The 24143-nt window shown below is 48.3% G+C and overlaps 1 protein-coding gene across 1 annotated transcript in view; it reads right to left on the reverse strand.

Annotated features, from left to right (window-relative positions):
• Positions 1 to 11666: 11666 nt before the first annotated feature.
• PRKCH (protein kinase C eta) overlaps positions 11667 to 24143 on the reverse strand; it is a 123910-nt gene continuing 111433 nt past the window's right edge. The window contains exons 13-14 of the mRNA XM_076345639.1: positions 14156 to 14299; positions 11667 to 12677 (exon numbers count right to left, since the gene is read on the reverse strand). Of these exons, the coding sequence (XP_076201754.1) occupies positions 12531 to 12677; positions 14156 to 14299 (291 nt within the window). The 3' untranslated portion in view covers positions 11667 to 12530. The remainder of the gene's footprint in view (positions 12678 to 14155; positions 14300 to 24143) is intronic.

Here is a 24143-nt window from a genome sequence, read left to right on the forward strand (position 1 = left end):
TACTGCTGGCAACCCATGTTACCTCACCAGGGGATGTTGCAAGAAATGCAGTCCCCTCCTAGCCAAGCCTTGTAAGAGGGGAAAATGGCCAAGTGGCAACTGAATGTCCCGACAGCCTGCGTTATTTGCTCACATGGGGCAGGTCTGCCTTTAGCCCTCATTTCACAGTGCCGGCGTGCGGTCCCCACGATGCTCACACCACCTCGGCTCTGGGCTCAGCGGCTGGGTTGATGCCCGGCATGGCTATTGCCTTTTATTTCCCCCCAAATCCCCACAGCAGGTAGTTAGGAGAGGGCTCACTCGCTGTCTTCCCTGGTGAGGCACAGGGAGGTATCACGTAATGCTCCACACAGGGCTTTGCTGGGCTCAGGCTTTGAAAAGCCAATGGTGCTTCAGGTCACAGGTGGGCTTTCCATCACCATCGCCAGGAATACAGGCTTGGAGCCCAGGCTAAGCACCCCCCTTCAGAAATTCAGGCCTCTGGAATGAGACCTAGAGCTGCAATGGAAGAAAGTAAACAGGAAAAAAACCCAACCTGACACCAGCACCTCCCAAAACCATGACCCAAAGTTCACTTCTGAAAATCCAGGCTCTCACCCCATGTATAAAACACACACGAGCTTCCTGCTGGCTCCACCCTCTCGCTCAAGGCTCGGCCGTTGTTTCACAATACCCGGCTGGTAAAGAAATCTTCATCTTTCCTAGCAGAGACAGACACGAGCTGGGGTGTCTCCGATGTGCAGAACTCCCACACCTTCCTCCCCTTTGCTCTTGGCTATCGCAGATGGGCCATGGCTCGGAGGAAGGCTGGTGGGACACATCTGGTGCCTATGGAAAACCAGCAAAGTTCAGGGGGGAAAAAGAGCCAAACGGGTAACAAAAAAATGGTGGTGGATCATATGGATGCCTACACCATGACAGGGTGGAGGTCGAGGAGGTTGCTTGATTGCACAGGTCTTTCCACACTCCCTGCACCCTTCCCACCCATTGTCCCAGAGCGGGTGGCTGGGAGAGCCCAGCAGAGAGGTGCTGCGGCGAGGCTGGGCTGCGTGCACAGTGGGGCTGAAAGCTGCTCTGCCGGAGCAACCCGGGGAAGAGTGGGAATAACTCCCTGTGCTGAGCACCCATCTCCTTTCACGGGAAAAGGTGAGCGTCCCCAGCCCCACTATGGTGCTGAGCGAGGGGCAGTACCCACCCTCCCCACCGGTGGCAGGGGGGGCTCCCGGCCACACCATCACCAAAACATGGCAACACTCTGCTCACACAACGTGGACCCACAGCAGACGCATCCCTACCCAGACGGGCAGAGCCGTGATTATTTACGCCAGCTTCAAGTGCTGACTGAGCACAGGAGTAGCTTGGCAAACTGGGTAAATGAACAACAAACAACCCCCTCCAAAACAAAACACAGGCACAAATGGTGATAAAATCAACTTTTCAGAGATCAAATTTATACTTTCTCCTTGGTACAATGCCGCTCCTCCCAAACAGGGAGCTGAAATGCCACCAGAGGATCGCAGATGGGCAAAAACACAGAAAGAGAGGGAAGAGGATAAATGAGACAATACGAAGATCATGTAGGTACCGAGCGAGGCACGTTTACGGGCTGGCATGACTTAACATGGATTTGCAAAGACCTGCCCAGTGATTGACCAACCTGTGAGTGCTGAGATGCAGCTGACCCTGACCTGCTAACCAGATTAGTGGGAGGTGGAAAGTCCCTAAAAGACCTGTGGTCACTGGCTAAGAACTAGGGGAAAAAAAAATCAAGCAGAGGAGTTTACCCCCCTGAAGAGCACAGCTCATGGGACAAAAATGCACTGCCTCGCTGTTGCCCGACTGTTTGAGCTTCCCCGTCAGCTTAAGTCAATTATCATTGGGGTTATGGCAGCCACCACTGACTGCAGTTCCTGCAGCTGGCGATGCACAGTGCTGCTTTGCGGCTGGGGGTCGTCACTGCTGCTCCAGCCCTGCGCTTCGCACCCCACCATACCTCCCCAGCCGCCTTCAGTGGCTTTGCCAGCGAAGAGGGAGAGCAATAAGTGGGACGCGGTGCAAGTCTGGGGACATGTTACCAATGCACCGGTCAGCACGTGGGGAAAACATGAAATGTTTGTCATGGGCTTCTTGCCACGGGCGCTTGCTGCTAAATTGACTTTGCATTGAGATTTTGTGTTCCATCTATAGAGTCCATGGGAAAGGTGGTAGCAAAAAGCCGGGGGCTTGCCAAGAAAGCCAATAGCTCTGGCAGCCCTCCCAGAGCCCGGTGAAAAGCTGGCCCCATGCTGTGCATCGCCCCGAGACCGTCCAGCGCCTGCTCTGGCCACCGCGGACACTTTCCCTGCCCGTGCCCCGTCCCCAACCGGCTGCCCAGGCTCCTCGGCGGTGCAAGAGCTGCGGCCCGTTGCATCATCCTCGCTCCACCTCCCTGGGGCAGGTCTTCATCAGCCCCAAACCTGGCAGCTTCCCCTGGGGGAACTTTGCCAGCCGGCCCCTGCCGGCTGAGAGGAGCTGGGGCAACGCTTGCCCCGTGCTCCAGAAAATACCCAACGTTTCGAATCATTTCCTGGTCCCCGGTCATGCCACAGCCGAGAGCTTTCCCAGTTCCTGGTGAGCGGCACCAGTTCCTGGTGACCTCCTGAGACAGAGAGGGAGCAACCTCCTCCAAGACCTCCGTGCCAGCCTCCTGCCTGCTTGCAAAGACTTGCCCCAGAGGGACAGGGTTGATGTCAAGTGCCTGGAAAAGGTTGTTATGGGCACGTATTCAGATTTACCCATTACAAGCGAGATGATTTTACTCAGATTCCTGGGAGACCAGATATGAGGGCAGAAGCGGAGCAATTAGCCACTGAGGAATGGATGGAGAGGTGAAGGTTTAAGGGCAGGGTGGCCGTTTCTCAGCAAAGCGGGGCCTGGGTGCTGCCGGGAATGCCTCGTTAATACTGTGAGAGAGAAACTGATCCAAAAACGTAGCTCCCCTTGGGCTGGAGAGCACCCGGAGATGCTGCACCTCCTTCTCCACGGCCTTTCTCCCGGGCTGGGAGGCATTGCAAAGCTCTCTGTTCTCCTGGCCACCTGCAGCGCGGTGGCCTGTGGCTCTGCCCCCAGCCCGACACAGCAGAGTCTTAAAAGCAGATGCAAACCCTGTTCACATAAAAATAAAGTTATCAAGAGCTTTTGGCCTGAGGGAGTCCATGAACTCCTGTGGATGAATGGGCTGGTACCAGAGCCAGCTGAGGACCTTGGGATACTCAGCTGCATCTCAGGGGGTGCAGAGAGGGCAGCTAAGCCATCGCAGGGCATCGCTGTATCATACCCACAATTTTTTAGGCCTTCCATTGTGGGCTTTTCTATTTTTGATCTTCGGCCTAATCGCATAAGCTGCTTTCCAGAGTAACTACAGAATTTGCAGCTTTCATTGACTTCCTCCAAAAACGAGAGAGCAAGGATTGCCAGGAGGGAGGTGCCAGAGCCGCGCTCGCTTTGACATGGTTTATTCACCTGGATGGTCCACAGGCTTCAAATAACGCCAGGCGGGCAGGCAGGCAGGCAGCAGGGCGAGCGAAGGGCTAGCAGTGCCCGGCTGGCACCTGCCACCGATTATTCTGCTGGCGACTAAGAAGCAAAGTATCTGATAAAAGAGAGCGAGCTGTCTGTTTACATCTCTCTCCACACAGCAGAGGCTGAACTATAAAGCCAAATCACTCTGCACACCACAACAAACAGTGGGTGTTGGGTTTTAAAGAGCATCTTACCGTGACCTCGATGGCCCACTTTATGCGCGGTGGCATGGAAGGGAGCCCAAAGGTGAAAAGGCTTAATTAGTAATACTTCAAGCTGATTACTGTGGCCCATATATAGGGTGACCTGCATCTACTATCACTTAGCATGGTAATAACTAAGTACAGCATGTGGTTTAAATATCTCCCTAATGCTAAAGCTGAATACATCTATAGCCCTAACCCTCTAATTGACTGATTCTAAATATGATAGATTAGCTTTCAATCTCATTATATGTATCTAACCAGGGGATGAGGGCGTGTATACCCTTGGACACATGGTTTTTCATTTCTACTGCCCTACAACAGCAATTTAAAGAAAATTACTTGTCTGCTCGGGTTTGTTGCAGGCTTATCTTGTACCCCATCTCAGAAAGCTGCTGGATTCACTTTGTGATGGTAATAAAAATAAGCTGCAACATCCTGCTTCTATGTGGACACCAAGATTTAGAAACATAGGTGTTGCCTGTGTGATCTTTGCCTGATGACCCTAAATCGGCGCGGGGCTCTTGCTGCCTGTGGTCAACAACCCCGTAACCAACCGGCTCACGGGCAGCAGTGCCCAGCGGGGAAGGCTGGGAGCAAGAAGCAGGGGAGGGTCTTGGCACAAACAACAGCTTAGGCTTCAATTGCCGATTCTCAACGAGGATGTTCATTTAGATATTTTCTAAAAGAAGTTTCTTGATTCCAGCAACCGGCTGTACGGGCTGCCTTTTCCTGTGGTCACCATGCCCAGCTGCAAGGCCCCACACATCGGGCAGGCTCCACTCCCTTCGGGGATGCTCACCATGGCCCCAGCCTGAGGACACAGGTGGGTGGAGGACTAAGGCAAAGTCCCAGAGTGACCTCATGTGCATCTTCCAGCCCAGCTGAGCACTAATAAGCTTGCTGCATTTAGGCTTTCACTCCAGGTCTGGGTAGCTCCAGGCACCTCCTTGCTCATGCCTTGTCTCTGCCTAGGAACCAGTCTCCAAAGCAGGATGCCATGGGCCAGCAGCCTGGTGTTGAACTCCAGTTGCTGCTGGGGGCTTCTAAGCCATTTGTTAGTGCTCGGGACTCCCCAAGATACACTCGTGCTCCACCAAAACCGACAGACACCTACATGAGGTCACCTTCAAAATTTGGCCACCATCAACAGGCCCCCTGGAGACCTCCCCTCTCTGGCCCAGGAGGCACGTCCCTTCCTGCTGGGAGGCGAGAACATCCATCCATGCCTCCCAGCCCCTCTGCCTGGGCCTGGCTAAATGGGAGAGAAGAGGTCACCAGCTTCTTGCCCAAGGTGCTTTCAGAGGAACCAAGGATCACCCACGTCTAACAAACCTCCGCTGTTAGCATGGCCATGGGTGCTTTGCTTCCTCTATGTTGAACCCAATATAGAGGCTACAAAGCCAAAACTAAGGCCCAGAGTACCTTTACGGTCACGCTGGCTGGTCCAGACCAACGCCGATAGGTCTATATGCAGACACAGAGTAATTCACCATGGGGAGATGAGCCATGTTATAATTTTGTCATTTTCCACTCAAGTGTCCCAGGCACTGATTGCAGTTTGGGGATTTTCCATCTCAGGCAAATTACCGGGCCCCACCAAAATAGCTGAGAGAAAGCCCCGTTTTGGGTTACAACATCTTCGCCAGATCAGTACCAGCAGAGCTCCCCTCCGCGAGGGAAATGACTGCCGTGGGCAGGAGACTCGGGGCCATGGTAAATTGTTGCAGTGCAAGGAAAATGAAAGGAGTCAGGGTAACAGATCAGAGAAGGCATCCCGAGCTGGCAGGGGAAATTCTTGCTCATTAGAAGCACAAACAAAAGACAGCCTCCAATTGCCAGGGTGTAATTTAGACCCAGGCTCTACGTGGCAATTTTCATGGGTCTGCAGGGAGCCCCGGTGAAACTTGGTGATGAAGGTTCCCACAAGTGGAAGGATTTTGCTAATGTCCAGGCCTAGCTGAGCAGCTTTAAAGGTCACACTTGCCTTTTTTCCCCGAGTTAAAACTGAGTTTTAAGCTACTGAGATTAGCATTTGAAAGGGAACATTATCCTGTAACATACGGCTCACTCGACCAGTTTCTTTAGGCAGTCAGTGGCAGGTTTTCTCCAGTGTCCAGGGAAGTGGCAGAAGCACCGAGCTGAACAAAACCACCGCCCTGCCTTCCCCTTGGAGAAAGGGTTAGCGATGAGCTAGAATAAAGGGCCTGAGAAGTGGCAAACAGAAAGGTTGCCCCAAGGAGAGCAACATGTTCAGATATGTCTATCAGATAACAATACTTAAGCTCAAGCCCCAGAGTGTGTTCACAGAGCTTAAAAATAATGGTGACTCAGCTCTAGGTGAAATACTTACTCACCCGTAATACTGCCCTCCTGCCTCAAGTCAGAAGGTTTGAGCTACCGATGGTGCTGCCTTCACTCCAAATTTGGGAGACACCAACATCCCAGAACCTAGAGGAGACATCGGCCAGAGTCTTGTTCGCACTTGCAAACCCGACGGACCCAGTTCTTGGGGTGAACATGACACTATGTCTCAGTTCAGAAGAAATCTGTGGTTAGCACCAAACTCTCATAAAGGTGCTTAACACCCTCTTTCTTCTAGACTCTGCATTTGGGAAAAGAAAGACAGACTTTTGCGCAGAAGGTATCTCTGGGCAGTAGACAGGCCTGTAATGACTAGGAGGCCTGGAACTGTTTCCCATCTGAGTCTAAAAGCAGACAAGATGAAGATATATAAAACTGCCTCTCACTCCCATTCCAACCATAGCACACCTTGGCTAGTCTCCAAAAATGGCTTTATTGACAACTCTTGCAATGTTCTTCTGTCTTGGCATATGTGGTGGCTACGGTGGTGGTGTTGCTGTTGTTGCAGTGGTTTGAAGATCTTGAGATCTTGTTCCTGGAATCAAGCGAGATGATGGTGAGACGGATTTCATTTAAGAAAAAACACAGTTTTAGTTCTCACTGTTGTAGAAAAACTGAGGCTCTGACCCCCGTCCACGTTAAATGTTTGGAAATGAGAAACCAGGTGATAAATAAACCCCTCTTTTGAAGGAGGGGGGAAGTAAGCACTGGAGGAACTGAGTCACTAGTTTTGAGCAATCCTGAACTCACTGCTAAAATCTCTCATCTCCACTTTTATAAGACCTGTTGCCAGCAACAGCCGTGGGAGCTCAGAGCTGAAGCAGGAGAGCTGACACCACAGGCAAGTTAAAACTCTTTCAGGGCTAAAACCTTCACGCTGACACGTTACCTGGGGGAGCCCACGCAGCGAAGCCTGTCTGACCCAAGCTCGTTTCAAGCTTCCTTCTTGGGATGAAAGGGTTTGGGGATGTTCCTTGGCAATCCTGCCCGGCAGCCTTTTGCCACGACGCCTTGTAACTCCCACCATCCCCGAGCCCTGTGGTCCCAAGTCTCCTCAATCAAACCACCCTCATTGAGGCAAAGGCATCTGCCTTCCCCAGTGTGGATGGCGGCAGAGGTGAAAGGGCAACTTTCTTGCATGTCTTCACTAGTTGCCTACGAGTGTCCTTAGGTACTTCTAAAATATACTCCGCCCTCTTGGTCACAGCCCAGAGTTGTGACACCGTTTTTTTAGAGGACACCCTCCTGTCCCCTCTCTTTCCTAGCTTCTAATACAGGGAGTGAGAAGGGAGATAGCCTGGCCTTCTCCCACAGCTTCCAGTCATATATGGACATCAGTGGGACACTGGCTGTACCAGAGTCCCCACCACTTTGTTCAGGACCAGAAGACACCCAGGTAGCCAACCGCCAACACAACTTACCGTTCCTCCACGTTTTTTAACCACCTGTTCTTCCTACAGGCTTGGGTCCATCAGCAGGACACCTCCAGCTGGTAACGGCCCGAGGGGCGATGCAGAGTGCTGTGCCCGGGGGAAGGCAGGACGGGCAGCGGGGCGGGTGGGGAACGACAGCACGGGCCGCAGGAGGCAAAAGATGACGCGCTTGTGCAAGGGCTGATGCACAAGTTCAGAAATGCTGCCAAACAACCCCTACGCACAGCAGCTATATAGCATGTAAACGCCTTCCCCAGCCTTCCTCTTCTCTTTTTTCACTCCTGTGCCTCCTGTACGCTGCATGCCCTGTTATGTGGGTTTTGAGGCAGGGAGGCAAGGGACCGCGCTGGGGTGACTATAAAGAATAGGAAGAGGTGGAAAAATACATAAAACCCATACCATCTGTTCTCACAGTTTTATCACCCATCTCTTGGTGTTCGGCATTTTCCTCCAAGCTCCAGTGTCTGGCTTCACATCAATTCGTGGACCCCAGCTTTCATCTAAAAGAATTATAATTACACAACATTCCAGCTACTATTGATGTGGAGAAGTGCAATTCAGAATCCAAAATATTCATAATCCAGATGTTAAAAAAAAAAACCAAAAGACTCTGACATTTATTATTTTGGAAAGCTCTTGATTTCTGAGTGAGCCATGATTTTCAGACAACCTGACGCATCATTTTTGAATGCTTCGGTTTGGCAGCCCTGTATATATTTAGTAATACAAACCCTGACTTGCAGCTTCCAATGAGAATCCTAATGGCATGATAAGACAGATTTTCATCTCATTCACGTCATTTCCAAATATCAGGAAATTTACTTAACAGGAAGAGTTGTAAAAGCTGTGAAATCGTCTCCCCGGGGAGGAGCAGAAACCTCCTGACCACACACTCAACAGCTGAACAAACCGAGAGAGAGCAGGCAGCAGCGAACGGCTCTACTTTCTGGCCAAGGGATAGAGCAGATGATCCCAGACACGTTTTCCTCTTCATTTCTCCTGGCTCTGGGTATTGCTAATCAAATCCTCATACCACAGCCACTGGAGCCTCTCTCATATCCAACCGGAGAAACAGCAACTTCTGCAGGAGGAGCACACAGCTTCAAGGGAAAATGCTGTTGCAAACAATTTAGGACTTCACAAGGAGTAAGGAACCCGTGCCAGTCTTTGAGAATGCATTCAAAGCATCTTCATCCAGCAGTTGGAATTGCATTTTTAACATTAAAATCCCTTAGGCACTTGGAGCCTGTGAGATTTTTTTTTCCCATTGGTTATCAAGCAGTGGTATTAAAAATGATGTCTTTGGCAGCACAGGCAGCCTGAGTAGATGTGAGGTGATTTTCATCTATTCATTCTAGACCATCTGCTTCTCACCCTCAACTTTCAAAGGCCTTGAATGAGATGTAGGCCACTGAATTTTATAGCTAAATTTCATGAACCCCTTTGAAAACAAACAGATTGCACAGAACACAAATTTAGAGACATCAAAGGGACCTTCCCTCTTCATGCAAGCAGTAAAAGCAGTGCAAAGGGAACTAATTATAATTTGCTCTATTGCCAGTTTTCACACTGAAGCAAATACAAGCATTTTATGCTTTAAACCTTACAAACCCGTGGCTGCCAGCTTAATATACTCCTAAAGCCAGGCCCAAATTAATAGACTAAAACCATCTTGCATCCACTCAGGCAACCAATGAAGCCAAAAGAGCTGGTAGGCTAGCTCATGGAAAAACTCTTTCTTTTTTTGTATCCCTCCTTTGTTTTAAAAAAAAAAAAATCAGTATTTCTTTACATATTCAATAGCAACGTAAACACTAATTGCTTTTTCAAAAGCAACGCTATTGCATAGATACTTTTTATTGAGATGATCTTCATTCATGCTGCTGACAGAGTCTGGAGGGAACACAATCGAAAAGGCAGCGCCTCGTAAAAAGTATGGGAGAGTTCAGGGATCTCGGCCAAACGTGGCTGACTCAGGATCTGCTGACTCGAGTGGCTCAAATCATTATGTAGACATGTGAGTTCCAGGCAGGCAATGGAGGGGAAGAGCTGCCCTAAATTATGAAGCAAGATCCAGGTGAAATTGTGAAAATCAAGGAAATTATTTTACAGCAGAACGTTAGGCTTCTAGTCCAAACACAGATCTGCACATATGCTTTGCAGCGAGGGTGATGGTGGGGTGGAGCGACCCTGACGCCACTTGAAATCAATGAAAAGTGAAGCTGGGGAAGAATTTCCCTTTGATATTTGATCCCTGCCCCACCAAGCCAACAAGCCCTGGGCCAAAGCAGGTACTGGCTGGCCAGGGCAGGAGCTTTTCCTGTTCCTCAGGGTAGCCTTAGACATCATTTTGCATCATCCAGAGATCTACAAGCTTTCTGATTTACAGTTCACAAAAATCCTAATGGAGCACCAACAAAGGTGTCAGTTTCCATACCCCAAGCTTTCAGGACATAGATTGGTGGGTATTGCTACACCAATAAAAGTCTCTAAAGGTGAATATTCCACATTCTTCATACTGTCAGTGGTGTAAGCAAAGCTGCTCGGACCCTGAGGCCATGGAGATGGGATCACGTTTTGATGTTGAAGACAACTGGAATCAGTCCAGAAGGTCTCCAGAGCCCCAAGGACTAACACAACCAATGAAACCCTGGGATGATACCAACGTGCTGGCAAAAAGGTGTATCACTTACTGTTCTCCTGCACTTATCTCCAGGGAAGGAGAGGTCGTTCATAATCCTCAACAGCGGGAGAGTCAAAAAGCTGTCCACACAAAATTAATAGGAAGTTTTGGTGCTCCCACTCTCAGTGGCCAGCTTACCCCTTGCCAAGCGAGCACTGCTGCAGTCATAATGCTGAGAAACTGAGTGGGAAACCGAGTGAAGAGTTGCCTAGGGTCATGTCTGCACACTACGCTTAATTCACACGAGTAAGACGCCACGGTGGCCCCCTCACGCAAATGCATTCATCCCTGTACCGTTTCTTCCTACATGGGAAAGCACTTCAAGCTAGCCTGCACGACAGGTTCTTGGATCATTTTTCTGGATATCTGCTCTTCCTTCTCCCACTTATACTATACAACCTGTCTTTCCTCCTCTCTTGCCCCACTTTGAAGGAGGTGGGTATCTATAGATCAGCAAAGGGACAAGAGGCTGGCTGGCTGCAATGCGGCCAGAAGATGCCAATGGAAGGGAGGGAAGACCAGAGGATGAAGCTGTGCTTACATGAAAGAGGAGATGCAGGAAAGAAAGAGGGAGAACTGGTGTAACACACAAGCACAACAGCAAGAAGAGTCCAAGGGTAACTGAACCTCTGCCCCACCTGTCAAACAGTTCAGCAGATGGTTTAGGGGTAGAAGTAAAAGGGACTCAGTGAAGTAGAGAGGGCTCGGGTGGGAAGGGGTAGCACTTGCATGTAGAGCTCAGCTTTGATTTCTCATTTCTAACTTGGTCTCACAGCAGGTGAGCACGTACATACTGGTGGGTCTGTGCTGTAACGGGGGTTGTACCTGTGTAATTTCCTTGACAAAGGCCTCTGCTCCCCTACATCACCTCCACAGTTGCAGCAGTGCAACGTCCGTGCAGAAGTGTCCCTCTCTGCTGTACCTCACCCTTCTCTCAAGTTAAAGCATGTGACTAGCCCTATAAAAACATGATCAGTTTTGCAAGAAGTTAGAAATCCTTCTCCTTCTCCAGTAATTCAAATCTGCCCAAGGATGAGGCTATAATCCTGACATACAGCTTCAAGCCCAGCAAGGAGTGCAAAGGTGTGCCAAGGAGCTACAGAGAAATCATCCAACTTCCAGAAGAGCAGGGAAATCACAGAACCATCTCCTAGAGCGTCTGGTTTCTACAAACCGCACTGAAAAATTGTCTCAGCCTGCCTGCGGCAGAGGCTTGAGGCTGCAGCCGATAAGAAGTGCCCCGTCAGTAATAAGCCCTTAAATCCAAACCAAACCAAGTCACCCTGTTTCTTAGATAAGGTTTATCGTTCTCATGGGAGAAAGTTGTCCTTTTGTGTTACCTGTTGGTCAACAACTGTGCTTTCAAGCAGTTTGCCAGCTCTGCAGCTCCCATCACAATAATGCTACAAATAATTTAAGCGCTACCACTTTGGATCAAAATTTTAATGAGGCACTAAACCCACAAAAGGGGCTCTGTATAGCATAATTAAATAGAATGGGCCTAAATAAACAGTAAGGTTTTACAAGTTACATTATAGTTGAAAACAGCTGGGAGGCAAAGAAAGGAGCATTGAAGATGTATGATGTAAAAAGGCATTTCACAGAATGCAAACACTAAAACTTTTCATATCGCACGAACAGTAAAACACTACGAGCACATGATTTCCCTTTGATTTGGAAGAATCTGTGTGGGGCACAGGGCATTTGTTTTTTTCCTTCTGCTAGTCAGCACAATGAAATATTTCACATGGAAACCGAAACGGTGGCAAAGAGAGCCATTTGTCCTTTGGAAAGAAATAAATACTGCAGAAACAGGTAAAGTCAGTAGGAACATCTGGTTCAGGCCATGGGATGCTGGATCACGGCTCCAGAATGCTGGACAGTGCTGGGACTCCTCAAAATAGTCTTGCAAACAATCAGAATGTAACAAGTCTGTTTGGCTCAGAGCTGCAAGACACTTATTTCATGCTCACGACGACTCCTCGAATCCACTGCAAACGGTGACATTCAGGCTGAGCCAACTAGCTCAGCATTCAATTCTCTGGCTGCATCAACTATTTACAATATCATGTTTGTTCCACCCCTGTCAATATTTGATCAAAGAGCTGCATAAACCCTACAAACACAGGAAGGTTTCAATTTCACATTAAGGTAACGTTGACAGTGGTGCTGCTGTATCGCATAAAGTCAGTGCACTGTTACTCCTTGAGAATGAAATTTCTGGTAAACTTGGTTTTCATTTCATTTCCCCCCAGTCCTCTCAGCAGCCCTTCCCCAGAGCTGTAGCTATTGCTGCAGTTCTGGGCTTGTGAATGAAAAGTTTCTAAATTCATCTTGGTTTATCATCGGAAGAATTCCTTCTTCAATGGGAGTCAGAACGGGCTCCTCTTTTATAAAATCTGGATCAAAGTTGCTCACGTCATCTTTGGATTTCTGTCAAATGGAAAAGACAAAGGAAAGAGATGTCAAAAATACGTATCATCTGCTCGATACTCGCTCTGCATCTTTATTCTGGTCTTGCGTGCAATGAACCATCACCTCCATAACCCAGGCTGAGCTTACTGAAAGCTTTTTCTGGGGTTGGACTGGGAGGAGCTGAGTGTCCCCCCCCAGAGCCTCTTATGCAAAGCCTTTTAGAACCTCTGCAGGCTTCTGACAGGGAAACCCCTCTCTGGTTTAACTGACGCCACCTCTGACAGGTTGCCTGCCCGGACATGGCAGGGCAGGGCACCTAAGTCAGTTCCTTTCCTCAAGTGGCAGCACAGACCCAGCCATTCGAAGCAGTTATCATCAGCCGTGTTTCCAATTAGCCGACTCCACACAGTCCCTCCTCATCTGCAGAGTGTCTCAGCTGGGTTTTGGCGGATGGGGGGTGGTACAATCCTCTATGTGTGAGCCATTAAACTTGCACAATAATGAATTACTGGGCTGTGGGAAGACAAATGGCTTGCCTCCAGGTGCTGGATTCCTTGCTGCGCACCACAAAGTGGGGCTGTTTACAATGCACACACACAAACTGGGTCTGTGGCACATTTTGACAAGGCGTGTGTTTTTCCTGCATCCAGAACAAGATGTTTTATTGACACTGAAGTCTAACGTTCCCAGATCCTGTCCAGCTCATGGTGGACTGAGGAGGCTTCTTTAGCCTTTGGTTCAGGTCAAGAAACAACTCAAGAGCCTGATCTTGAGCTGCCACAGCTCCCCCGAGTGCCTGATCCTGCACCCAGTGATCTTCATGGAGCAGGACTGGGTTGACCATTGCCACTAAGAGCTTGCAGAGTGACCACAGCATGAGACAAAGCCACTCCAGTCGACAATTTCAAAGGCAAGGAAGCCACAGACAACCTTGGAAAGGCTCTCCATGGAGAGCAGCGCTCTTCTATCACAGAGCATCCTTAGGGCTGTGTGGCACCACTGGGAAAAGGGGCAGCACTGTGTCCTCTGCAGCCTGTCTGCCATTTGAACCACTCAGCTGACAGTGGCCTGAGCAGGGAACACTGTGCTGGGTGCTGCACAGAGAGAAAGACAAGAGAGAGACAGCTCAGTTCTGAAGGGGTAGGTGGAGTAGGCAGGATGAGGATTACTTACCCTGTTTTATATTTGGGGCAAGGCAAAGGGTAGTCAGGTGCCTAATCTGCTGCAGTTGCTTTTACAAACCTGCATCTTTTGGCTGAGCTGCCTTTGAAAATCCAGCATGGAGGGGAAAAGCAACCTGTACAACATCAGGTGGCCAACCAGCAGCCAAGCCAAGACCAGAGACCTCACCTCCCAGCTCCTGGGCCAAGGCTTTTGTGTCAAGGTTGCCCTTCCTTCACCTCCTTTCCTGTCTCCCGGGAATAAACCTGCTTATAGAGCCCAGAAGAGAAAAAAACCCCAGGGATCCCTTTCTCCCACCCCTCCTTCCCACGTACAATTCGGGGCCTGAACGGTGGCTCCATCTGACGCTGGTTCAGCAGGTCCCAGTCCAGATCTTTGAAGTAGGGGTGCCGCAGAATCGCGCTCTCGCCGCCCAGACCCAGGCTGCCCAGGCGCATGTTGGGGTTCTTCGTCATGAACTGCAAAACAAAAAGGGCTGTTTGTTTCCTCCCATCCGGCAGGGCCACGGGAGAGGGACCTATTAGCAGTCGCACAAAAGCTTGTCCTCAGCTTTCCTGTTGAACTCAGCTGCTGGCCAGACTTCTCAATTTCATTGTACTGGAACTGCATGCAAGGAACTTGACTCATTCTCTAGAGGAAGAAGTCGGGGTGTATTTCTCCTTGGTCCCTTTTCTTTTGGTCAAATCCTTGGTTATCACAATAAGAAAACAAAGTTGAATTGTATCGTTTGCAACATTATAAACGTTGCACAATGGTTTCAGTGGTTATTTATTTCTGTATTAAATTCTCAGGAATACAAGCTCACTCTCAAACGCTGCTCACCAGCCAGCCAGGCTTTGGACTGGAGTCAGTCCTGAGCTGTGTCTTTTTCCTAAACCTCAGCCTGCTGAAGCGCAGCCAGAAGCCTACGCTTTCCTTCCTGTCATCTCAGGAAACAGAGGGAAATGAGCAAGGCACTGGCTTTTAGAGCCCCCCAAACCCTGAGCAGACGAGAGCAGACAGGCGACCATCTCCTCTCTCGATGGTAAAACTCTGAAAAAGGGTTTCTTTCTGTAACATTTTTACTCTGCTACCAGTGAAAAGAAATCTCAAACCTCAGCCGAAGTGCCCTGATTTGCCAGGGAGCAATGAGAAAAGCCGTACATCATGCACACAGTGCGAGAGGGCCCTGGCGGGTGCCCTTTAGGTCCCGACAAGAATGATGAAGTGTGAGTGCTGCAGATATTTCTTAAGGGAAAGGGAAATATTGGGGGAGGAGGGGAATCCTTTCCCCAGGCAGGAAAAGAGCTAGTTGGCTTGTTAATTTAGGATTATAGTTCTTAAAAATTCAGTAAAACCCAATCTTTCCCCTCCCCTCGAGTATTTCTAATTCATTGGAGAAATCAGGTTATGTTTAAACTGGGAAAATAGCCGCTTTTATTTGCCTATTGAAACAGCAGCATAAAGCAAGCTCCACTCTGGTGGAGGTGTCCAGACGATTTCCTTGAAGATGAAAGAGCATTATGTTTAGCAAATAGCTGAACCAGCCAAACCAGACAATCGGTCACTGTTTCAGGAATGACCAAGTCTGCTGCACCTCGGCAATGGGGAAATGAAAAGAAGGGGAGGTGCAGTGAGAGACCAACTTCATTCTGACTGTAGGAGCTTTTCAGAAGGTACAAATTCTCCTAGGATGAGCGGATAACAGGTCTAGTCATTCCCTACCTAGAGAGACGATGGGGAGAAGAAAGACAACTGCCAGATTTATTTTAGAAGTCTCCCCAGTACCCCATCCTGAGGGGACTTCAGAGCAAAAGTAGATGGGGCATCTGCAGCTGAGACTCTGCAGGACCCCAGACTCTGCTGACATTAGCACAAAAACCCCAGCTCCAGCCTGACCTCCTGAGACCTTCGAGGACGTGTGCTGCCAGGGGATTCCCTACGGCAGAACTGTTTTCCACCATTCCACCCAAAACATCAGTAGAGCGAGCTGCCGAGTGCATCCAGATTTGTAAGAGCAGTCACCAGGAGAGGAGCAAAGCTGACGTGGCTCTCTGCAACTGGGGTCTTTCCCATGCTTCTCTGGATTCTTCAGCCCTCAGTTATGCAGCATTTCCAGGGTCAGGCCCAAGGACAAGCAGAACTTCCCTGTCTCCCCACCCCTTTCAACCTGTTCTTCTCCCTTTCTAGCAGCAGAACCCAAACACAATTTGTTTCCCAAAAGACTCTGCCCCAAAATTTCTGTGGGATACTGATCCTCAGACAACAGCTTGGTTTCCAAACAAGAAATGGGCCAAGCCAAAATCTCTGAGACCTGGTTCAGACAAGCCTTTGGAATTCTTGAACTAAACTTCTTTGGTTTCCAAAACAGGCCAGAAATCTCCTGGCAGCCCCATCTTTCTCTAGAAATTCCCTGCCCAGCTTCTTTGTCCCCACAGATGGATATCTGCACCTCACTAGCTCTTATTTGCACTGCTGGAACACCTAGAAAGCTCAAACAAGATCAGAGCTCGCTGGCGCTGAAAGTGGGATAGACCAAAACAGCCCAAAAAGACAAGACAAAGAGAAGAGAAGGAGAGCTGGGAATAAGTCCCATGTCTCCTGGCTCTTGACCTACCGCCGCCTCCATTACACCAGGAAGCTTCTGCTAAATCTGGGGGGGGGAAATCACGAAAGCAGATAATCTCTGAAAAGGGCCGGTAACATGCTTTGCTTGGGTTCCTATTCATGCTCAACCATATAAGACCAAAACCTAAACTGGACCGCCCATTCCCAGACCAGTTCAGAGCCCTGGGATATAAAAGTGCGTTTACATTCCGATTTGCTTGCTTTATTCCACATGATGCCAAAATTGTACCAAGTGAAGGCATCCGATGCAACAAACTGAAAGCCAATATAAATGCATTCCTGGCTGCTTAAAACACCCTTTTTGTTAGGACAATGAGGATTAGCCAAGGGTCATCCCTTGAGGTGGGCTGTTTTGAGCCCTGAAAAACCAAAATATAACATTCAAACCAAAATGACTGTTCCAATTTGACCGGCCAGCTCTAATTTGTGCATTGGACCTGCAGATTGAGAAACCTCAGTTGGGTAACTCTAGCCACCATCTACCCTGTGTTGGGTGCTCAAAGGAGGCAGGAGGAGAGCGAAGGCTGCAAATTCATCCACTGCTGGAACACATCCCCCCGTCTGGCTTCTGAGAGCAATGCCAGGTTGCCACAAACCCCCTCTGAATTAATCCTTGCCTCTGACAGGAGTGAGCTGACCTATGGGACACCCGATCAAACAGCACCTTCCCCAGCTGTCAGGCACGAGCTCAGTGCTGCTGGCTCTCTTGCTCTGTAAAAACAGGGCTTTGAAGCACAAGTGTACCAAGGGCTGGAGTGATCCACCAGCACCCTAAACCACTCTGGACAGGTTTCTCTAAGCTTGTTTCCCAGGTACTGCAACCCCCTAACGCAGGCTAGCAGGACCCTGAAAGTGAATATAAGTCACGCACTCTAAAAAGAGTGTCAACGCAGCATATGAAGAGGTCTCCCTTTCATGGCAGTCAAACTCATGCTGACCTGCTCCAACAAAAGGGTGGGATATAATTTCAAAGGACAGCTGGTCTCTTATCGTTAACTTACATCCCTGATAAACGTATTGTACGCTGTGCTGAGACCTCTCAATTGCATCTGTGCATGGGAACCAGCACTGAAAATGTTTTCTTTAAACATCATTATGCAGTACATGAAATACATTCCTGTATTCTGCGCAGCCGCAACATCCCTGCAGGTTACTCAGCCTGTGGATGTACACACGCCTCCACACCCAGGGGCTGTGACAGAAAATGAAAGATTGGCCATTGCTGTTCTTCCCTTACATAAAATCTCCTGGTGAATTTTGGAAATGGCCGGTCTGTCACAGCCTGGTAAAGGTGGGGTGTTTTCTCTGGGAAGCAGCTCTGGTCTTTTTTTGACAATTGGGCTGAAAAGCAGGCGTGCAAGCCGTGACTCCAGCAGAGACAGTACTGATGCTTTGCACTGGAACAGTTACCTGCCTTACTGTAAGAGGTACATAAAATTAAACGATGAAAATTTTGAACCCAGTTTCCACTAAAATGAGTAACTAACCCTCTCAAGCACTATTTGAATTCACCAGAAATTAATACATTGACAAAGAAGTAGATGAAGTTTTAGTTTGTGTTGTCCAGTATGTCAGGAAAAAACAAAAGACTATAATGACCTCTCAAAGGCTCAAAAGCCCATGAATCCTTTTGTTTCTCTCTCTCTTCCTTAGGCAGTACTGACATTTCTCTGCTGCAGTAGGGTAGCATCTGACGGCCAATCTCATGCCGCCTCTGCTATCTGATGGCACTTCTAGCACAGCAAACAAAGAACTTTGGATTTCTGAGGAACTTAATTAGAAGCCCAGCCTTCATCTCTGAGATAAGCAGCTGGAGCCCGTACCCACGTCTCTGACCACATAAGAAGCAATTCTGAACCGAACAGCAGCAGGAGGGGTAAAGCTGTGTGCCCAGAGCACACGGACGCTGCCCTCTGCACACATGCAGGCTGTGCAGGGGAAAGGTTTTCAGAAGTGCAGCTAATCTTTCACCTGATCCCTTCGGCTGCATTCAAAAACAGCTGGGAAATGTCTTACGAAGTGTTGGCTGTTCCTGGCATCCATGGGAAGGCCAGAGTTGGACTCTTGCTTCACAAGTTGGACAGCCCTAAACGTCCTTCCAAGTACAACCCTCCAATGTTTTTGCAGGGGATGAGAGAAGATGTTCAGCAGAAAGTTTTTCATGGCGAAATGTCATCTCCTAATGTTTACTGAGTATCTCTAATTTTGCATGATAATCCAGAATCCAGCATGTTTCTCGACCTCTGGCACACAGAGCCCAGTGAAGAAACACAGAAAAAAATTCAACAGTAACAACAAGGCAAACCAGAGATGTTCCTGAGCAAAAAGAAACATGTAATCACCAAAATCCAAGATGCCTCCCAGCAAAACCAAGAGCAAGGCTATCAATCTTAAACTTGAACCAAGCCATCAAGCCCTCACTCTGTGACCACATCCAACCGCGGGGAATTATCCCATTCCCCGTGTAAAGAGCCCCTTGGGAACATCCTCAGACAGGGTCCCTTTGGGCTACACCGGTTTGCCGAGCAGCAAACCCGAGCAAGGCTCTCACTGACCTCAGCTAACCCTCTCAGCAGCATCGCAGCCAAAATCAGCAGCTGGAATGAGCCAAAAACATGACTTCACGAAATCATTTGCAAACATTTACTGAAAGAAAATGCAGCAAGCCATGACAAGAAATTAAAAACTGGGGATTAGTCCATGGAGGGCCCATGAAGTTACAAGGGAAAAAATGCAGACATAGCAGTGCCAACTGTTGGGAAAAATCTGCATCAGCCCTGGGAGCTCAGCCCGCGAGCAGGTGAGGGAGAGCAGGGGACCCGCACCAGTCCTCCCCCTTCACCCACTACATGGCTCGGACCGTGCTGGGAAGGGCTCCAGGTCTCCCAGCCTGCTAGGCAAGGCTGTACTGGACCTCTCCGGTGCTGCTCACATGTAGCGTTGCAACTTCTGTCTCAAGAGGCTGAGCTTGCAAATTAGTCTAAGGGCCTGGAAGTCAGTGAAGGGATGTTTGCACAAAACAGATGTTTCCAAGCATTAATTTCCTTGAATTTACAAGTTCCCTTTGTCAACACTGGAATCCCTGATAGGTTTTTACGTAACTCATGTATGCGCTATTTGCATCAGGATAATTAATTTCATGAGTAATATCACAGCAACTAGATGAAGTGAAATTGCGTCACCTTCTAGGAAAACACTAACAAGCGCAGACCCCTTCACAGAAGTAATGCACTTCAGGAAGGGGAATACAACCTTCTGCTCAGCCATTCCCTTCACATTGATGGCCATCTGGATGAGGAAGAAATCGTTATTTCTTGTATTAAAGGAAGTCTTAGACACACCAGCTCCCACCAGGACTCTGTTGCCTTAGGCAGCATGCATTTACCTTGTAAGAGAAAGCCCATGCCCCAGAGCAGCTCATCTTTCAAATGCGAGCGCATGGCAGAGATGGAGGCTCTCCCCCATCTTACAGGCAGGGAACAGAGGCCCAGAGAAATTCATCACTTTATTTCGCCAGGAGCTCAAGGGCAGCCCATGGCAAATATGATGGCAGACCCTCAGTCCCACCTCCTCTCCATCACAGCTTCCATGTGCCTCTATTCAGGACTGTGCCAATGCAACAGTCAACCCCAACCCCTTCTGTTAAAGGAAAGAAAGATTTCCCTGTTCATGATATTAACATTTCCTGCCTGTTGGTGTTTCTCCCACGTTGCTACCAAAGTGAAAAGCAGCAGCAGCACAGGAGATTAATGCCCCACAGTCTCCTCTCTAGTAATGAGGGAGAGCGGGGAGATCAGGAGATACCCAACATGCTCGTCTTCATTAAGATTCATGAGCTAAACTAACAGGGCAGAAATTAACTCGAAAGGAAATAAGATTTCTCAAAGATCTATTTGATCTCAGACAAAAGGGAATCGTTATATAAATAGAGCAATTACTCTAATTAAGGCTTCTCTCCATGAATCTCTCGACTGAATGCTGCAGTTGCCAAAAACAGTTCGGCCGCCTATTATATAAGGCAAACAAACCCACAGTCTGGGGTTTCATTAGCCTTCATCCACCCCTAAACAAAGGAGAAGAAAGATGGCTCTATGGCTCCATCTGTTAATGTCTGTGTTATTTTTAATAATTGGAAGCCAGGAGGCATTAGCATAGCAGAGACTTTTTTTTTTCTTTCTTTCTTTTTTTTTTTTTAAATAAAAAAGCTGTTCTTTTGAGCCAGTCTTGTCTTTTGCTCTCTTGAGCAAGGCTCCCATCATCCTCCATCACAGTCCTGCCGGGGTGATGCTTGCAAGCATATCTCGCTTCCCCATACAAGAGCAATCCAGGGCTCAGACACACAAGTGGGTTACAGGGAGCGAGGGAGTCAGCCGGCCTGATTTCACTAAATGGTGTCAGCTGAAGTTCCACGGCCCTGGGAGCAGGGTGGTTGGAGAGCTCTCCCATGGAAGTCCTTGTACTTACTAAGTACTTACTGTACTTACTCAGCTGGTGCCCGGTAACTTAAACTGCAGCAATTCGGCTGTGGGTGTGAGGCAGGCACTCGGGAGCCTGAGTCCTACTGACCTTCAGTGAGGATTGTGCTGCTGAGAATAGGACTTGGAGTCATTGTGGCTCTCTCGAGTGCTACCACTATTTTACACTGCGGATTTGCTTTGACTGCAGCCATTAGAGGCCACGTGGCATTTCAGCTTCCTACCCTACATACAGCAGGATCGATTGTTAAAAGCCCTGATTCGTACCAGTGCAATTCATCGTGGCGCTGAGCCAGAATACGACCCATGCATGCACAGGGTGCTTCTACCCCCATGCTGGGGTCCTGGCTACAGAAAACTGCGAGTGGCTGAAATCCTTCAGTGCAGAGAAGGTCCAGTGAGTGCAGTGCCAGAGCTCAGCAGTAGAAGACTGCTCTGAAAGCATTTTAAGGAGGGGGGGAGGGAAGAGACAGAGTGTGAGATCTCAGTTCTTTCCTTTTCCAGATAAAAAGGCAATGGGAAGGGAGGTAAAAACCAGTCTTCAGCCCTGCTCCTAAAAACCAGAAGACTGTAACATTAAGCATGACAGCAGTCACATGTTTAATGCGCCAGCCTCAGGCAAGAAGGACAAAATGTCAGTGTAGTGGATATTAAGCAGATAAATTTGATCTCACTTTCCCCTCGTGCAGAAATGGCTGCTCGATGCTGCCCAGTCAAAGCTCGAGGGAATAAGAAGGATTAACTCTATTGCAAACAGTGCTGAGCAAGAGAGACTAGCAAAACAAACCAAGGTAGACAGAGCAACTCACATGTGGGATAGACACATCTGGCTAGAAATCTCCTGGTGGTGTAAACTGATGTAATTTTGCTGACTATCACCAGGAGAGAACTTGGCCCAAAATATGGGGATTGCTGTCTGAATAGCTACAAACTTCCTTGCTGTGCTGAAATCTACCCATTTCCCTGCCTCTCCCCACTCATCAGCAAATAACTCATCAACACTAGTGCAGAATGAAAAGGCCACAAGTATCGAATGCATATTGGCCCCTGATGACAGCTAGTGATTTTCGACACTTCTGCCTTTGGTACTCCTGTAATAAATAATAATAAACAGAAATTAACTTTAGTCATTAGATATACGAAATATTTGACATAGGTTTTGGTCAAGATGTCACTCCAGAAATCTGTGTTTTCAGAACTGATGAGTCAACCCCAGTTCCCACGTGGGTCACGGGCTGCTCAGACAGTATCAAACTCCGGCTGCTGTTTTTAAATTACCCCAACTGGACTATAGGTACAACATGGGGATATGCAGGTCAATTACTAAATCAATACATCAATCAGAGTAACACAAACATGGAGGGAGAATGAGCATTTCACTTATTAACAGACTGGGGGCATGATCCCACTCTCGTTTTAAGCAGTGGTAAAATATCCCTAGGGTTGCACGGGAAAACAATTAATCCTTTTCTGATAGTCTTGTCAAGAGGAACCAGGAATCTGTTACACAACCCTGGGTGGCCTATTTACATAGGGTCAAGTACAAAGGGGACTAAAGTGCCCCAGACAAATCTGTAAAGGCCAATTAAAAAAAAAAAAAAAAAAAATCACAGGAAAATACTTCAAAGGAGCTTTTTTGTGGCCTTGGTTATATTTCAATTCTTTTAATTTTAAAGTTCCTGAAAAGACACAGCAGGTCAGAAAGTTCAAAGCTGGAAGGACGAGTAAGACCTACAGCCCTGAATAGCTCGGACAGTCAGAGATTTGTTACCCCTATAGCGGTGCTGAGACCTCCCAGTTAGATGGACTGGCCCCCTCCGCTGGGAGCTGCACAGCAAGAGCTGGTCCCATCATTCAGCGATCATTCCCATCTCCAGCTCAGACCCAGGTTCTCAAGGGAATCCTTGAACCTTCCCCCAAGACTGGATTTTAATGGACTTCACCAAAACACCTTTGAGGGTCTATAATCGCACGGTGTAACTGGCAGAGCTGAGAAGGGAGCCCAGGCCACAAGTCTTAGGCTCGGCCACGGGAATCACTTCTTCCCGAGCACCTAGGAGCACGCAGAAAAAGAAGAGGGGGAAGACAAAGTTGGCACAATGAATGCTCCTTCACGTTTTTTCCCATCCCTGGCAGGAAAGAGGAGGATGACTCACACCTGACATTACAATAGGCAGGGTTAGGAGCTTTTGTTACGAAGCAAATCTGAGCCTGCACGCCACGGACTTAAACAAGAAGCTAATTTCAGCCTATTGGAAAGGGAAAGGTAAAAGACCTAATGACTACTTCAAGATGAATTTGGCCTTGGCAAAGCTATATAGAGATGGCTTTAGTTTTCTTTCACAGTGAATTATTCAGAAGCATGGGACTATTACTGTGGGGAAAAAGAGCACTTCAGAAAGGGTGTGATCAATCGACAGAAGAGATTAAAATCACTGGGGAAAGCTGTTTGCTGTTTGAGAATTAGAAGGCAAAGAGTAAGAGGCAGCACGTTACAGAGATGGATGTGCAAACTCAGGCAAAAGAGGTAAGAAGGCAATCTGTGGTGGAGCACAGGCTTGTCACTTCACCACAGTGTATGTTTATAGCAAAAATGGTCTAGACGAGAGGTCATTTAAAACTGCAGAACTCCTTCCGCGTTGGGAAACGACATGCTCCGGAGTCCTGCTTTTGCTGCAGAGGCTCCAGAGCCAACCAGGAAATGTGAGATGAAAGCATTTCTAAAACACAAAATAAAGAAAAAAACATTTACACAGATCCAGCATAGAGTTTCACAGAGAGATTCAAATATTGGCCTGACTCTGACAGCCAAAGCTTAATCAAACTGTGCAAGAGGATTTATGGAGCCTGCCAACTCTGAAGAGATGCCAAGGAGAATAATTTATTGGCATATTTGAAGGCATTTTTAATATCTGCCTTTGTTAGCAGGCTCCTCAGCTCTGAGGCTAAAGCAATGAGCTCATCTAGTTCCCTCTTTGATTTCAGTGGGCCACTATTGTGTTGTTTCTTTTCCTTTTAATCTTTGTCTGAAAAATACTCCTGGCATCTGGTTCATTCAGAAACAAGTTCATTCTGGCTGTTCCAGCACTGCACATGAAACAGATTATCTGCCTTTTTCTGTCTGTTGGAAAGAAAGAACCTGGCCTGGATCTGTAGGATGCAAGTGCAAAGGAGAGACATATGCCTTGTGCAGAGTGACGTAAGGGAAACGTAAGCAACC

This window comes from Aptenodytes patagonicus, chromosome 7 (assembly GCF_965638725.1).
Source record: "Aptenodytes patagonicus chromosome 7, bAptPat1.pri.cur, whole genome shotgun sequence".
In the NCBI taxonomy this organism is placed as follows: Eukaryota; Metazoa; Chordata; class Aves; order Sphenisciformes; family Spheniscidae; genus Aptenodytes; species Aptenodytes patagonicus.